The 17,802-nt window shown below is 33.3% G+C and overlaps 1 protein-coding gene across 1 annotated transcript; it reads right to left on the reverse strand.

Annotated features, from left to right (window-relative positions):
- LOC124364891 (tubulin alpha-1 chain-like) lies at positions 1–11,997 on the reverse strand. The gene is made up of 5 exons (XM_046820695.1): positions 11,872–11,997; positions 9,820–10,042; positions 6,324–6,625; positions 4,553–5,080; positions 1–596 (listed from the first exon to the last, which is right to left on the reverse strand). Exons 1-5 carry the CDS (start codon positions 11,872–11,874, stop codon positions 303–305), a joined length of 1,350 nt encoding a protein of 449 aa, XP_046676651.1. The 5' UTR covers positions 11,875–11,997; the 3' UTR covers positions 1–302.
- Between the last annotated feature and the right edge of the window lie 5,805 nt (positions 11,998–17,802).

A 17,802-nucleotide genomic window follows, 5' to 3' on the forward strand; every position in this document is an offset into this window, starting at 1 on the left:
TACAAAAAGAAACAATTTTAATTTTGTCTTGTCACCAAACAATAATTATTTATGTAAAATAAGTTCTTGAAAAAATACAATAAAACAATTATTAATAATCATTACTGGACAAATAATTACAAGATTTTTGAATGAAAAATAGTTAAATGATTCTAGGAATCTACATCTAAAAAATAGAAAAAGAATAAAGTCTCATTCCAAAGGCAACTGATAATGAAAAAAAATCAGCCTTTTAAGATGAGTAGAAGAAACAATAAAATTTAAAAAAATATGATTTACAACAAGCAGAATGTTCAAACAATTTAGTCTTCGCCCCCTTCACCCTCTGCCTCAGTGGAATCAAGGCCAACTTCCTCATAGTCCTTCTCCAGAGCTGCAAGGTCCTCGCGAGCCTCACTGAACTCCCCCTCCTCCATACCCTCACCGACGTACCAGTGGACAAAGGCGCGTTTAGCGTACATCAGGTCAAACTTGTGGTCCAGCCGTGCCCATGCCTCTGAGATAGCTGTTGTATTGGACAGCATACACACAGCTCGTTGCACCTTTGCCAAATCTCCACCAGGCACCACTGTCGGGGGTTGGTAATTGATACCGACCTGATGGAACATGATCATTTGGTTAACAGTAGTACAATTATGTACCTATGTGGCTTGTTTTTTTTATTAAAGATACAGATACAGATACAGAAATATTTATTTGCTATCATCAAAATAGAAACAGGTGTCATGTAGATTAAATGGAGAGAGAAAAAACAAACAAACCAGTTAGTTAACTAAGTCAATGACAGTTCATTCTATGCGTAATTTGGAAAACAGTGCCTATTTATTTGCCAATTGTCATGGTCACTCTTTCCAGGTTAAAAGCACATTGACACTATAAAAGGGTCTATCTGCCAACCAAGGTTTTAATTTCTTCTTTAATACTTTCAGCTCCAAGACCTTCAAGGATGCAGGCAAGGCATTGAAAACTTTGCTCCTGCGTAGGACGGTTTTGCTTTGAAGAGCTTCAAGCGATGGGCCGGCAAGTTAAAGTCTGTTCCATGTCTGGTGAAATGTGTGTGAACACCCTGGTGTCGCTTATTGATTCTCAGAAAACCTGGTAGTGTTATAGACTTGAGGATATAGATATTTATTATTGTTAATACTTTCAGACTTTTGAAGACTGGCTGGCAAATATCTTGAATTTTCATTCCTTTCATGGTTCAGATCTGTATGATTAGAAATAGATCTCATTGCAATTTACCAGCAGAAGAGCGTGGTAGGCTGTTAAAGTTGTCTCCTCTGTGCTGACAGATACTGTTCTTGTAATGGTGAAGACGGTTGTGGAAAGCTTATGACAGAGCATATTTATGTGCTCATTCCAGTTAAGATCTTCATCCAAGTGTAATCTTACATGTTTAGTTGAAATTACAGCATTTGAGGTTTGAAACTTCACCCCTTTTGCTGCCAAAGGTTTGCTTAGTCTTGGAAGCATTGAACACAAAATCATGCATCATACAGTAGTCTAACGCCAAGTTCAAGCCAATGTAAGTGTCTATCTCGAGGCTGAGTAGGACAGTATCATCCACGTACATGATAGCCCTACAATAAAGCTCCATCACTGCAGGTAGGTCAGTAGTGGACAGCACAAACAAGAGTGGGCCTAAGACCGAGCCCTGAGAAATACCCATAACTATGGGCTGAGAATCTGATATGGTTGTGGACCTGATGCCTTTTATGGACTGGGCTATTTCAATCACTTGGTTTCTGTTAGTAAGATAGATCGAAACCAACGCAGTGCCATATCTTGGATACCAAGGTTGTGTAATTTTAGCATGATAATGTTGTGGCTTAAACAATCAAAGGCTTTGCTCATGTCAACAAAAACACCCAGAACACTATCTCTGTTAGTAAGAAGATTGTTGATATTTAGGTGTTCGAGGATTCTAGACAATACAATCTTCTCAAGGATCTTAGAGATCGTAGGGATTATAAGATGGGCTTGTAATTTCCTATTTCATCTTTACTGCCTTTTTTACTTAACCTTTAGGAGGTTAAGTGGTAGAGAGGACTTTTAAGTCCTAACTTCGCCTCTGTAAATAAAGACATTTTTCATTTCATTTTTTGTGGAGAAGAAAACTTTGAAGGTCTTTAGCTTTTGTGCAAACACGCTCTGAGCAAACAACAGCAGAACAACATAAAGCAACGGTAGTAAAAGTTCATGTTTGGCTATTTTCAGTATCTTGGCTGAGATTTAGGTTTAATGAATCGATTGTATTTGCAATCTCTTCAATTGTCACAGGTTTCAAGATATGCATGAAAAGGGTTCTCTCAGACAGGGGCTGAAAGTTGTCGACATTAATATCACCTATTACAAGTACTTTGCCCTTGTCTGATGATGGAAATAAGCCTAGTATATTTGAGAGCAACTAAAGTGCTTGAATTATAGTTTCTTGGCGTTTTATAGAAGGGTGATATACTCCTAGTATGTACAGAACCTCCTTACTACTCAACTTGATGGATACTCATGCCAACTCACAAATTAATGTTAATCTTTTACGTTCAATATTCAAATTGGCAATTTCGTTTTCTAGGGTATTTTTTTTTGTAGATCGCGACACCTCCTTTTTGACGATTTCTTCCCCTAAAGGCAGATACCAAACTATAGCCAAATAATTTGGTGTTAGGTATTATGTTGTACCTTGTACATGTTCAGTAATCTCTGTGATATCTGGTGTTAAATTACGTTAAAAATGGTATCTCTCCGTTGTGCTGGTAAATATAATTCACATACAGTCAATTCCAACACAATGTCATCTGTGTCAGAAAAAGACCCATGAGCTTGGTGTCAGTCAAGTGCTCTGCAGTAGGAATGTTTTTTATTTGATTTCTTTTCAATTATGGTTCTATATTTCTTTCATTAAAGACTTCAAGAGATTCTTTTTTATTCATGGAAACGACAAACATCAGGGGTTTATTTCCTAGTTTCAAAGCTGATTGTAGCGTTTTAAGATCTGATATAACATCCAATCTGAAAGTAATTTGCTATTTACAATTGAGCTTTTAATTATGTTTGATTTTTTAGTTTCAAGCTTTCCTATTAAAATAATGAAATTCTTCTTTATATATATTTAGCTGCTTGTAAAGAAATGCTGAAAACATTCTTTTTGTTTCTTGAGCTTGCTTTTTTGTTTTGCTAGTTTCAAATTAGGCAATGCAGCTATTTCTGAATTAGACAATGTGCTAGAGAATTGATTAATTTTTGTGTCTGCTTTAGGGGTTTGTAGTTTGTTTTGTAGAGTTTCAATTACATTTTCAATCCTGTCCTGCCTTAATTTCATTTTGGTCATTTTGAGGAGCAGAGAGGAGTTAGAACCTGAAGCTGAAAATTCAGTATTGTCTGTGTATCAGTACTTCTGAGGGAGTTTTATCTGTTAAAGTAGGAGTTAATTCAGCACCCTTTATGAATTTAAGTGATTTATTCTCTTTTATCAGTTCCTTTACTTTTCCTTTAACTTTGATTATAAGCTCCTCTTTTTTTGCCATAGTCTACAAAATTTGCAGACAGTTCCAGTTGTAAGTTAGTTGCTTTTTTTCTAGATGTGCTTCTACTTCATGTAAAGTTTCTGTGAGAGATTTATTACTGAAGATAAGAAGAGGTCTATACCTTTCCAGTTCTGAAATTTATTGTCCAGTCATCTTTTATTCATACAGAGTGAGACAGACGACCAGTGTGGTATATATAGCTGTCCACACAAACTAACTAATTTCTTGCTTCTCATTTCCCCCTAATTTGACCTCACAATAAAATTATTTTCAACTGTGTAAAATATCCCAAAAGGCCCCAATTAGAAGTGTATGTGTACTTTTTGGAGAACAATCAAATGTAAACATGGATTGTGTGATACTTCAATTTAAAGGTCTAATGTACACTGAAAATGTTGGCGCAAACATAAGTTATCCCAAATTGTTGAGTGTAAATAGACCTTTAAATCAATGTATCACACAACTCAAGTTTACATGTGAAGATTCTTCAAAAGGTATCCATACCCTGCCCCCCAAATTGGGCATTTTACAAAGTTTAATAGTTTTATACATTATGTGAGGTTGAATTAAGGAGCATGGGAAATAAAAAGTGTTAAAATCAGTTTTTGTGACTGATTTAGTATATCAGTGTGTCTGTGTAGCCCTGTATACTTTTGAAAATTCATATCCTTATCTTCAGACATTTGAGCCTGACTATAAGATATCCTATAATTCTACTTAAATACCTACCGCTCGTGAAGTCATAACAAGGTGTCTGTTTTCCTGTCTGAAATGTTTTTTAAAGGGCAGTGATTAATATGTTGTTTAAAAATTGAAGAAAATTACATCCTAAATTATTATTTTATATTAGTGCATGGATTATTTATATTCAAGTATTTCTATTAATTAGTTTGTAGTCGGGCACCTTGTGGCAAGCCCTGTGGGTAAAATTCTTGGAACAACTTATTCTGATCGTCTTCACCCCTTACAGGTCAAGATTATATTTTGGTACTAATGTTTATGAAACTTGTGATTATGTATAAAAATACCTTAAAGCCAGTAGGACACCAATCCACAAACTGGATTGTTCTCTTGGTCTTGATTGTGGCGATAGCAGCGTTGACGTCTTTAGGCACAACATCACCACGGTAGAGGACACAGCAGGCCATATACTTGCCATGGCGGGGATCACACTTCACCATCTGGTTGGCCGGTTCAAAACAGGCGTTGGTAATCTCCCCCACCGAAAGCTGCTCATGGTACGCCTTCTCCGCCGATATCACCGGGGCGTAGGTCACTAATGGGAAATGGATCCTGGGGTAGGGAACCAGATTGGTTTGGAACTCTGTCAAGTCGACATTGAGTGCTCCGTCAAATCGGAGTGAAGCTGTAATTGATGAGACAATCTGTCCCAGCAGCCTGTTCAGGTTTGTGTACGTCGGACGTTCAATGTCCAAGTTCCTTCTGCAGATGTCATAGATGGCCTCATTGTCAGCCATGAAGGCACAGTCTGAGTGTTCTAGAGTAGTGTGAGTTGTCAGTATAGAGTTGTATGGCTCTACCACTGCTGTGGAAACCTAAAAATAAAAATAAATAACTCAACACTCTAAATTTTAATGATGTAGTTTTTAAAAATACATAAAATAATTAATTTTTCTAAAGCTTGTACTAACAAACAATGGTATGCATTTATCCACAATTACGTATACCAGTGTGTTTTATTGAAAATTAAATAATACAGGTACATGTTAAAATTAAATGGCTGAGATTTTCTTTTAATTTTCAAAATTTTCGAGGTGAACACTTTACAATATTATGGTTTCCAATTTTAAAACAAATAAAAATTATTTAGACTTCAAATTTAACAAACTATACACATGAATATTTATGCTCTATCTTTAAATGTTGTTAACATTAATATTTGGTTCTTTACATTTGTTGTGTTAAACAATAATACTACTAATTTTAATATTTTGAAATTATTCTTACATGAGCGTGTGGTTGAGAAAATCATAATTATGAAACATGAAAGCCGAGAGAAAGATTATGTCATTTATAGTAAATAAAAAAAGAAAACAATTATTATCTATGTATTTCTAGCTTCCTAACCTAAAAAACACCCACTCCCAGAGTTCAGAGTCACTGTGAAAAATTTGTATTATTTTCAAAGGGTTTTAAAATCTGAGTAAAAGTTAAAAAAGGTTCATTATATACATCTGACATTTTTATCAAATAATCTAGCAGATTTGTATTACAAAGAACAACTTTTATTGAAAACCTTTTTCTTTAAAGCTTGTTTGCTCCTAATGAAATATTTGTGTTGCAGGACTTTGGTTTGTCTTCTATATTGTAACCAATATTAATAATAAACTCATTTTTACAATCAATTCAAGATTATTACAACTCCACAAAATGAAACAAACATTTATTGTGTAGGGATTTAATAATCTATTCCTTCTGCTTTTAATATCAGAATTAACTTCAAATTATTGAATTGTACTACATTATGTTGGAAAAAAAGGCTGGCTAAAACAAAATGTTTTTTTACTTCTTAACATTTGTTGATACAAAATAATTTGAATTGATTTTGAATTTGTATTGCCTCTTATAATTGAGAGATGAAGAAATCTAATAAAATTATTCCAAAGCTGATTTTATTCGAAAGTTCATAATTAAATATCAATATGTTCCTTGATTTTAGTGACTAGCAATAGATTTGAGTATATAAAAAACAGTGATATTTGTAACCACTTTAACCTCTTTGCAAAACTAACATACTGCTTTTTAAATTTCTTAATTAAGAAGGAAGCTCATAAGTACCTGAGGTGCAGGATAAATGGCATATTCCAGTTTACTTTTTTTGCCATAGTCCACAGAAAGTCTTTCCATAAGGAGAGAAGCAAACCCAGAGCCTGTGCCTCCTCCAAACGAGTGGAAAATAAGGAACCCCTGTAGGCCTGTGCACTGGTCCGCCAGCTTCCTGATCCTGTCCAGCACCAAGTCCACAATCTCCTTGCCGATGGTGTAGTGGCCCCGCGCATAATTGTTGGCCGCATCCTCCTTGCCTGTGATCAACTGCTCAGGGTGGAACAACTGCCTGTATGTGCCGGTCCTTACTTCATCTGGACAATGTGTAAAATACCAATTTGAAAGATTGCTTTCTGTGTAAACTTGTATCTGTATTATCAATGACATCTTCAGTAAAATATATTAGTGATCTGGGAAAAAAATGCAGTGGGTTTTCAAGTAGAACTCATGACAATTGAAGTATGTGCCAGAGGCCTAACTAAGAAATTTGCCAATCGTTATTATTATATATTTTTTAAGCTACTCTAAGGCATTAGTAGACTTCACTTCTTAATTAACCCTAGAATGGTAACGCCTATTTGCCACACATAAATGGTAACGCGTAGTCTCTCAGACTACTTTAGGGAAAATGAATAAAAATGTATAAAAATATAATTTAAATTAAATTTATTTACAAATGACGTTATTTACATCTTAGAGGTCATGTTTCCTGATTTTTGTTGATTTCAGTCTTTATTGGAACACTTTACACACAGCATTCCTCGGTGCTCCCAGCAAATATGCTTATAACATTTTGTGCACTGGAATCGGGTCATTCTCCTTTTTATCGCTGGGCAAACTGCACAAATCTTCCTTGTTCCTGCTTCTTCAATAACATTTTGAGCCTCAGATGTTGATGGGCCAACGACATCTTCAATGTTTCGTTTGAGATTCCTTGATAAATTTGGCAGTTTTTTGTCTTCCCTGAATGTGCGGAGTTATTAGTTCAACACATATTTCTTTAGCAAATGCCCTTCTTGTCATAGGTTTAATTTTTGTTGACAATGCCTGATGGACATAAATAACAAATGAGTTGATCAAAAACCCGTTTCATCATGATCACTTTCTTGTTCATCACAATCACTTCGTTCAAGTTCAGATATTATTTCTCTTATTTCAAAACTAGTGTTCAGTGGATCAGCCATGGTTACTTGACCATCCACGGTAAAAATTATCAGAAAAACTAACACTACATTCGCACAAAATAACTTTTCATATATTTACTCAGGAACAAAAAAGTAACATAAACGGTAACGCGTAGTCTACCAGACGACTATGGGCTCACTGAAATGAACTGAGTGAATGAAACAAAATGGAACCCTATCCAGCATTAACCTTGGCTGGCAGGGGGAAGGTATTGGTGATGGGGGGTTGGTCACGTCATGCACATGCCACCTGGACCGGTTTTTGTAGCTTGCGTCGTCTGAGAGACTACGCGTTACCATTCTAGGGTTAAGAGAATCCAAGAATACCTTAATGAAATTAAAACAAACAAAGAGACCTTTAAAGGGTGCTAGGCATGGAGGTGAGCACACTTTCAAAAGTTAGGACACCCTTGCAAATACAGCCGGGAAGAGAATTATTGTGGAACCAGAACCGGAGATTTGAGTTTTTGTCTCAATAGTAACGTTCTGGTTTCCATTGGAAAAGAAAGTCCATGATATGGACCTTAGCTTAAACAGCAGAAAATGTTTTTCCAATCCAGATGGTTTTATATTTCAGTAAAACAATACTTGGCCAGTAGTTAGTAAGCTAACAGAACATTGACCTCTGTTTGAGATTTCAAAAACGTTTAAAGGAGACAGAAGATGGGACTGCGCCAAATATTAAGAGTATGTGTATACGATGATTCAGAGAAACATATGGTTATAAATTTAATTATTTCTAGCATCATAAAAGGACACACATATGTTGCTGTTTTTGAACACAAAAGAGTAAAGAATTGTAACAGTAAAGAATTTTGAGAATATAATTTGTTTTTAGGTTCATATTTGATTAGTAACTAAAGGAAATAAAAGCATTGTAAAATAAATTTACACTAAAGTACATTCTTATAACTCCTCACTGTGAAAACAATGTGCAAACTCCTTTAGGTAGTTTTGATATTTTATTTATTTTCTTCAGAAGTTATTGTGCTATGATTTTTATTCATAACATTCTTTAAATTGATTTTTTGGATGTGAATGAACCAAATTTTACATATTTATAACAGATTTTGAAAGAGATTTAAGGTGACATATTGAGCAGCACTATATTATTTTATACAGCAAGTCATTTTCTGGCAGATATATTTGTTTCTTCTGCATTATTTAAAACAGCTTGTTGATAAATGCTCTAGAGTTACCTAAATATTGAAAAGTCTGACTTGTTTTATTTAGTACAATATAGAATCAGATTAATTAATCAGTACTTTACTTAAGAATGTAATTACAATCATGTATCTGATGAGGATACAAAGCTGAAGTTGCTAGATCAACAAGGTCCAGAAAACCAGAAGAAACAACCAGCTTAAAAAATATAAATTCAGTCGTTTCAAAAATATTGATTGCTAAACTACAATAAAATATTCAGTCAGACAAAATTTAAATTTTACTCAGACTTAGATATGGGAAGTCCTTGTGTGAATGAATCTGAGGTGAAACTTTATTTTTCCCTGGCCCATTGAGGATAGTAGCAAATTACTTGAGTCTGAAAGTATTTAATGTATTTAACTTGTGCTAGAAGTAGCAATAGTTTTCTGAGCCTGAGAATCAAATTAAATTTTGAATACACTAGCCCTGCCTTGTTAACATGTTCACAACGATCGTAGTTTTATTGATTTTTTAATATGTCACATGTATTTCGCACTACATAAATCAAAGGCCATCAAAATGTTACGCCATTCTAAAATGCTGTAATATAAATTTGATAACATCAAATTTATTTGCAAATATGGATGGGTTAAACTCACTATACAAATAAAAATTACTGGGCTGAGGAAATGGTGTGCCATGGGTCTCTAGATCGTGAACATGTTAATCAAAATACTGGTTGAATATAGAAACAAGACATATATAGATACATTGGTTGTTTGAGCCCCAAATGTGTTATTTTGTTTGTCTTGGAAAAACATTGCCTGAATCTGAGAAAGCTTTCAATGCTGCTTTTCAGCAGGAAAAACATTGGCTTTGGAGCCTGAGGAGAAAATTAAATACCACTCATTCAAACTTTGGGAGAAATATTGATCTTGACTGTTAAATCCAGAAGAAACTATTAATTCAGGCCCAAATAGAAAATTCTTTCCAGGATTTAAGAAAAAACCAATAATGAACTTTAATATTATTTGATATTTAAAACAATTGTTTGTCTAGATCAAAGAAAGACTTTGACTTACATTTAGTAATGAATTACATAATCTAGCAATTCTTACTCATTCTACACAAAATCAATTTTATATTTGCCCATGATTTGACACTTAAGATCTCCGTACCAACAACTGTAGGTTCCAAATCAACAAAAACTGCTCTTGGTACATGTTTGCCTGCACCAGTTTCACTGAAGAAGGTGTTAAAACTGTCGTCTCCTCCTCCTGTTGTCTTGTCGGAAGGCATCTGTCCATCGGGTTGAATCCCATGCTCAAGGCAATACAATTCCCAGCATGCATTGCCAATCTGGACTCCTGCCTGGCCAGTATGCACTGATATGCACTCACGCTATAAAAAGTAAACTAAGTAAACAAATGAGTTTTGATAAAATTCTGCAAGGATCATCATAGTTCCCTATTATTATACCACTTATTTTAATAATATTATTTTATAATTCTTACTTCAAGAGTGTAACCTTGACATTTCCATTATGTAAAATAAAATAAATGTTTTCTCTCTAGCAAACAATCATTTTATATTTTGCCTGATGTTAAAAAAAAAAAAACACACGTTAAATGCTGTAGTTCAATGTTTATAAACAGTTTCAAACAGAAAATATTCTCCCTATATAATTGTAAAAATACATGTAAAGTTGCTTTTTTCTAAGTAGGTGCTATATGAGCAATCAAAACAACATTTCAAATAACATAGTGCCTTTGTTTTTTTGTTTTCATGCATAAACTATTGAACCAATTGTAGGCTACTGAAATTTTATATCAACATTTTAGGGTCCCAAGGATGAATATGAATATGAACTAAAATTATGACAACTTTTACTTTTGATTTATATCAAAAAATCATTGTGACTCATAAAAGATTAACAAACTGAGAGCCACAATCTTAAAACTGTTATTCACTTCCATGTTATGTTCATGGTTAGAAGAGTTAGAGTTTTGGTTAGAATTAGTTTAGAGTTATAATAGTTAAAATGTTGTCAATTGTGTTATTTTGTATAAATTAATATAAACCATTTTGAATAGATGGCAGTCTTAACGTTATGATTGGTGACAACATAATTAATGAACCTGATTAGAATTGTTTATTAGAGCAAGTACAATGTTAGATTTTAAAAACTCACAATAAATTTGTCAAAATACTCAGTTTTTTAGTTTGATAAAATAAAGAAAAAAACAAATATTGAAATATATGCATATTATATAATCTCTATCTTACGTATTCAAACATATCATAAATAAAACAAAAAGTATATCAATAATTTCTTAAAAAGTTTCTAGATTTAGTTAAGTGTAAAAATACTATTATACTTTTGGCCTTTGGAACATTATTTTGTTTAAAGAGTTGTAGAATTATATAGAAAAATTAGAATATTCATAGCATGTTATACTCTAGAAGAACCATCAACTTAAACTATTTCAACGTTCAGTCTTTTCCTCAGAGTATTTTTAGTTTAACTTAGTCTATGAATTTAGGCTGCTCAATAATATTATAGTTCAAGAATGGGACTATATATGAATAACAAAATAAGGAGAATAATATTATTAGCCTGTTGCTGCAATAAAATTGGAAGAGCCATCAACATTTAAAAGGAACATGTTTTAAACCAAAGTACTTCTTAGAGTTTAGAAGAAGAAACTTGGGAATCAAGTCAGGAAAATTATGGTTTTTCTGTTCTCTAACTCCAATGAGTAGGAAATATATAACCATTTGCATTCTCTTTGATATTTGGGTAGTCAGTTTTCTAACAAATTCCAACATACAGCTTTAATATAGAAAAACTTTAGTTCAAACTAAGCTTCTCTCTGATTGATCTCAAAATTTTAGTATACAAAAATTAGAACTTGGCTGTGTAATTCTTGATTTATACACCCTTTCTCTTTCACATCTGGTAATAGTGAGTTATTGTAACTTTCTGAATCCACCATCAACTTGGACACTGTTACTAACGTTAAGAATGAATGCCCCTTCCCTGCCATCATAGCAGCTTAAAATGTTTTCAAGTTAAAATTTATTTTTGTCTTATTAGACTAGTGTTTGTTTATAAATCTAACTTTTTCGATGTGTATTATTTATTTAGACTCTTGCAATGATCTAATGGTTTATATAAAGTTCACCATAATCACAGTATAGTAATGAAAATATTTCTCTCGGTTACTTACCATAGTGGATAATCTTGAATATTTTCAATGTAATATTAAATTCAGAAAATATGTAGAAGTATCAGTGACCTTTCACCACAATATTAGACCTTTCAACAATTGAGATCAATATGATTTTAAAATTACACAATTTCCATATGTTAATTTCTTTAGTAATTGCATCTTGAAGTTGTAAATAACTTACTTCAGTGGCTTAAGTGTTATTTATATGGAGATAAAAAGTAGATATTTTATATATAACCGAGCAAAGTATCAGGAGCCCAAAGATAATTTCAGTAAAAGATTTTTATTTAAGGAATCAAAAATATTAACAACTTATCAGAATATTAATACTAATATATTCAAGATTCAATCATTCTTTATTTGCCAGAATGTACAATTGTTTAAAGAACCTTACTATAAAACTACAACTTACACATTAACAATAACAGGTTAAGTGTTGAATTATTACAAGTAATGGTTACAGGATGTAAAAAATAAAATTACAATTTTGAAATTTGTTTTTTACGGTACAAGAATTGTTAAGGAAATAGGATTTTTCTGGACATTTGCCTTCATTCCGTGAAACTCAAAATCAGGAACACTATGTTTTGAGATATATAATCTGATCTCTTCCTCAGGTGAATAACTAACCCTAAGACATAATTTCAATCTACGTTATAACGTTATAATACGTTATAGTACGTTATAATAAACAAATTGTACCAGTGCATTGTGACACACATAGGTAAGGAATCTCTAACTTACTGTGTATCAACTTCATGTACATCAACTTTAAATACGCACTTAAAAAACAAAATACAACACTAGTTATTTAAACTGAACTACATAATACAGGTCACAATAGATCTGCACTCATGTTACAAAGATTTTTACCTTGGTCAAAAGTTCTTTATTTACAACAACACAAATACGTGTAATGGCATCAGAAGTTAAAGTTAATTAAAATTGGTCTCTTGCTGATCTCTTGCTTTACAATATGAAAGAGTTTACTGAATCGAAGTATTCTACAAGGTGTAGAAAGATCTCTCTACAAGCCAGTCTTGAAGGCTTTTTTGAATTCATCTTCTCCAAGTTTCTTTTTTATTTGTGGCAGGGTATTGTAGATTTTTTCTCTTATAAGATGGTTTCTTGCTGTATTGGGTAGTGTTGTGTCTACGAAATTGGTAGTCAGATGCTCTTCAGATGTTGTGTGAATGAGAGTTCTTAGCTCTTGGTAGTTCCATTTGAACTGTCTGGACAACTACAGAGTAAATGTATAGTCTATAAATGTATAGTGCTGTAACAGTCATAAGCTGTGAAGGCTTAAAAGCTTCTCTACAACTCTATATTGGCCCTAGATCTGCAAGTATTCTTATTGCCTTTTTTTGGAACTCCAAGGTTTTATTAAGATTATGCCGAGATGTTCATGCCCATACTGATATGCCATATTTGATATGGGGTTCAACAGCAATATGGAAGGTTTTTTTTCGCTGCTTCCAGTCCACTTAATTATTTTCACTGCATAGATTCCAGATTCAAGTTTTTTGTTAGGCTGTTTATATAATCAGTCCAGTTAAGATCTCTACCAATTGTTATGTGATTTTTTGGATGTTAAGAGTTTGTTCATGTCTTCCGCTAAAATTGATTTGTGTGGTCTTTGATGGTTTTTTTTTCTTCTTCTTCTTCTTAGGGCAAGAAGCTTACAAATTGCACTTAGTCCTGTAAGAACCTTTGCACTGCTTCCGGAGTGACAGGATATTCAGGATGGGTAAGGTTAGGGAGTACGGACCGCCTCCTATCAAGATCCATGAGGAAGAATTAGGGCACTACATCTCAAAGTCATCCCGGAAGAAGGGGAGGCCAGCTCTGAACCAGCCTCTCCAGTCAAAGTAGGCAGGGGGTGGCACACCCTTGTTGAGGTTAACAAGAACCTCTGAGGTTAGGGAACAAACTCCACCAACTCCAACAGTCATCTCCCACAGTAGACTAGACCTATCGAATTACCCATGAACCCCAGAATCTTAACATTTGCGGTTAGTGATGTGCTTCTACTGGACATCCATAAGAATGCCCAGATTGAAGTGGCACATCAGTTTTTGCTGTGCCCAGTGGTGGGTTCAACTGGTTGGTATAAACCAGCCAGAAGTGATCCCTGCTGGGTACTTTGATGGGTTTATTGCTAGATAATTTTGCAAGGCAATATTGCAGAGTTTTATTTGTTGATGTAATATTGTGTCCATATGCAGGCTAAGTGCAGTGTCATTTTTTATAAGAAGGGTTGTGTCATATGCATACATTATAGTTTTTCCATTGTCAGAACATATGTAATGTGGAAAATCGTTAGTAAAAAGGAAAACCAAGAATGACGTCAAGATAGCTAGCTACCCAATTTCTTGCTTTCCCTTGAACTCCCAGTGCTGATAGTTTCCTTAGAATCAGCTCATGCTCTAAACAGTCGAAGGGCTTTTAAAAGGACAGGTGACATATAACGATTATTTTCAATTTAGTCGATGACATATTCAACTACGCTTGTAATGGTACTGTTCGTAGAGTTTTCTTTGAGTTAACCATGATGACTTTTTGTTATAAGATCATAGTGGTCCAGGTGAGTTAGTGTTTTTGAAACTACAATCTTCTCTAAGACTTTTGAAAAGGTAAGGATCAGTAAGATATCTATATATATATATATATATATATATATATATATATATATAGACATTCATTTATATATATATATATATAATATATATATATATATATAAAACATTCATTTATATATATAATATATATATATATATATATATATAAAACATTCATTTATATATCTATATATATAAAAATGAATGTTTGTATGTTTGTCCTTTATGGAATCGTAAACTATTTGGACCGATCATTATGAAAATTTCTATGTATATGTATTTTTACACGGAGAAGGTTTATATGCTCTTCCCATTGATGTAACTCGCCACTGGGCGGCGCTGCAAAAATGTGTTTTCAAAGCGCCTGCACATTCCAAATGCAATTACGAGACAGTTATGTATGTTAAATAGCCAAACACTATTTGAAGGCGCTACGTTGTGATGTATATTTGTTTTTAAGATAAATTTCTGGTTGAACTTAAACCTTAAGTATTAGACCACTTTATAGTACTGTAAAGTACATGTACGTGTACAATGGCTATAGACATACACAGATTTTCTTGATCATGGCAACAAGGCAAACTCTACATCGGCGTTGGAAATATAATTGACTTGAACTAGAAGTGCACATACGACGGGCAAAGCTTAGAAAAGCATGCGAAGCCACGGGAAACAGCTAGTATTTGATATATTTCTGCTTTAGTTGTGGAGCCTTTCTTGTGTTTTGGAAAAATTTTGGAGTTTTTTTCATTTATTTATTTATTATACTCAAAAGTGGTGCTGCTAATAGTGTTGCACAGTGTTTTACTAACTTTGATGGAATTTCATCAACACTACATGAGAGTTTGGTTTTCAAAGATTGTATGACTTAGTATTTCTCTGGAAGCAGTAGGAGTTAGATAACGGTTCATTTGATATAAAGGAAAGACATTATTAGTGAAGGAGTGTGTTTTGTTTTGTACCTTGTTACAGGGTTTTCAAGTGTTGTATCTACAATCTGTGAGAAAAATGGTTTAGATGTTGAGCAATAAGATATGAATTGTCTTCTATCTTGCCATCTATTTCTAAACTTGAGAATAGAATCTAGCGCTGCTAGATAGCTTGTTTAGTTTTCCTGAATTGCTAATATCCCAAAGAGCTTTGGGGTCTATATGTTCAGCAGCACTGTTGCATTTAAGGTTTCTAAGTTTCATGGTGCATGCTTTCTTTTTTGTAATAATTTCCATCCTGCTGTTTTCAATACCCATTATTGTATACTTTTAGTGTGCTCTCAGGAAGTCATCTATCATTAACATCAATTTTCTATCATATCTAATCTTAAGTATAGAGTACCTTAGTTCATCTCAATATTAGATACATATTTTACATTATCTACATGACATTCATAAGCTCATTCAAGTGTTTCTGATGCTATTACAGACACAATTCTCAGAAGAGCATGTTTTTCATCATATATGAAGTAACATAGCTATGGTGAGAAAGGTTTGATTGTGCACCTGATGACACAGTGAGAGCAACTCTTCATCAGGATTGCACTTGATTTAGTAATCTGAGTGTTTGGTGTTGAAATTATGCAAAGAGTTTGTTTTGAGCTTCTTCGTCATCAAGTGTTTTGGATGTCTTCAGACAGATTTGAAATCCATATTGCAGAAGTCCAGTTTGTGCCAGTATTTAGAGCTCTTTATGTATTTATTATCACACTAACCCACCCACAGCATCACTTACAATATCCTGTTCAATAATTGTGTAGCATCCTTTTTAAAAAGTAACAAAGGAATCCTGAGATAAGTCGATGTTCACTGGAAGATATTCTTCTGATACACTTTAGCTTAAAGGAGAGTGTTTGGGGCCTTGGAGTCTGTGAGTGAAACAATTTTTATAAGCTCCAAAAAAACTTGAATTTTGATGCACCAATTCATGATATTTGATTTAATAGCTCCATAGATTTCAGAGACACTTAGTTTAGGCAAGTGGGAGAAATCCTAAAGTTGGAGTCCATAGTTTTACTTTGTGAGAGCTCTTATGATGTAATAATGGAGCTCTGTGATTATTTTGAAATGGAAGTAGGGGTATTTAAGGTACCTATTTAATCATACTAAAGTTCAACACAATCATACTTTTGTGTGAGAGAATCACGAACATCCAAACTGTCACATATAATATTTACAACTATGTTAAACCTCTAAAAGGACAAATCTCCCAACTATGAATTTAGCTTACTGTCCTCATTTGAACCCTCAGTTTTCGTTTTCTGAAATATGAATATATTAAACCCAAGAACGTAGTCAGGACAAAATTTGGAGGGTCCAGACAACTGATATTTTCCCATAGTGGATAGAAAGTAAGGACCCATTTTGATCTTAAAAATGTCTTAAGCCGTTTCTTTGTTGAGAATGTTCTTTCAGCAGGACATGTCAATAATACTGAATTATTTAAATAATAATAATAATCGTTTACTAAAAAAGTAATTGAAAACATTCAAAATTTGGGGCCGTATCCCGACTCCTTGGACCTTGGACCCCCTTGATGGCTACATCCTTGATTAAACCTAATACTATAAAGTGTATGTCCTAGATTTCTGATCTATGTTCACCATATCATCCATTATCCTAGGTTCAGTCTAAGAATTAATAAATTTTGTTAGATGGTAGGCTACTATTGTCATTGCTAGAATTTACAGTTTGCATGGGTACTCAGAACTATATACAGGTAACTGAACTCTCTCACTTCTATTATCCCCTCTCTTGACATTTTTATGTCAATGTGCACCAATCCTGATTGATATCACCTTATGAGGAGTTGTTTATGTTAAACCCGTCAAGGCTATTTCTTGTACAACTAACTATACAGTAGATTATATTTTTAATAAATATTTATATTTTATATTTTGCCCGTTACAGCAGGCATTGGTTGATGATGGCATTAATTCAGATGAATACTCGTAATTGTTGTTTGTGTCTTCTGATGTTGGTAAGCTTATGTGCAAATTACAAGGCAAGAATTTTAGAAGATATTAAGAAAATGTTAGAAGATAAACAGATACATTTTAAAAAAGTAAATTGAAAAATAATGTTGAAGAGAACAAAAACATTATAGAAAATAAATTAGAAGAGAACAAAACCATTTTAGAAATAAATTACAATATAAATACAAAGAGATCAGAAACTTTTTAGAAATTAAATTATTAGAAAATAAGAAAATGTTAGATAGTTTAGTTATCAATCTAGATACTAAAGATTACGAATTAGAAAACGACCTTAGTAACCTGGAAGAGAGGCTCAGATGCTTAGAGAGTGGAGAGAATAGTTCA

Source organism: Homalodisca vitripennis, chromosome 6, assembly GCF_021130785.1.
Source record: "Homalodisca vitripennis isolate AUS2020 chromosome 6, UT_GWSS_2.1, whole genome shotgun sequence".
Classification (NCBI taxonomy): Eukaryota; Metazoa; Arthropoda; class Insecta; order Hemiptera; family Cicadellidae; genus Homalodisca; species Homalodisca vitripennis.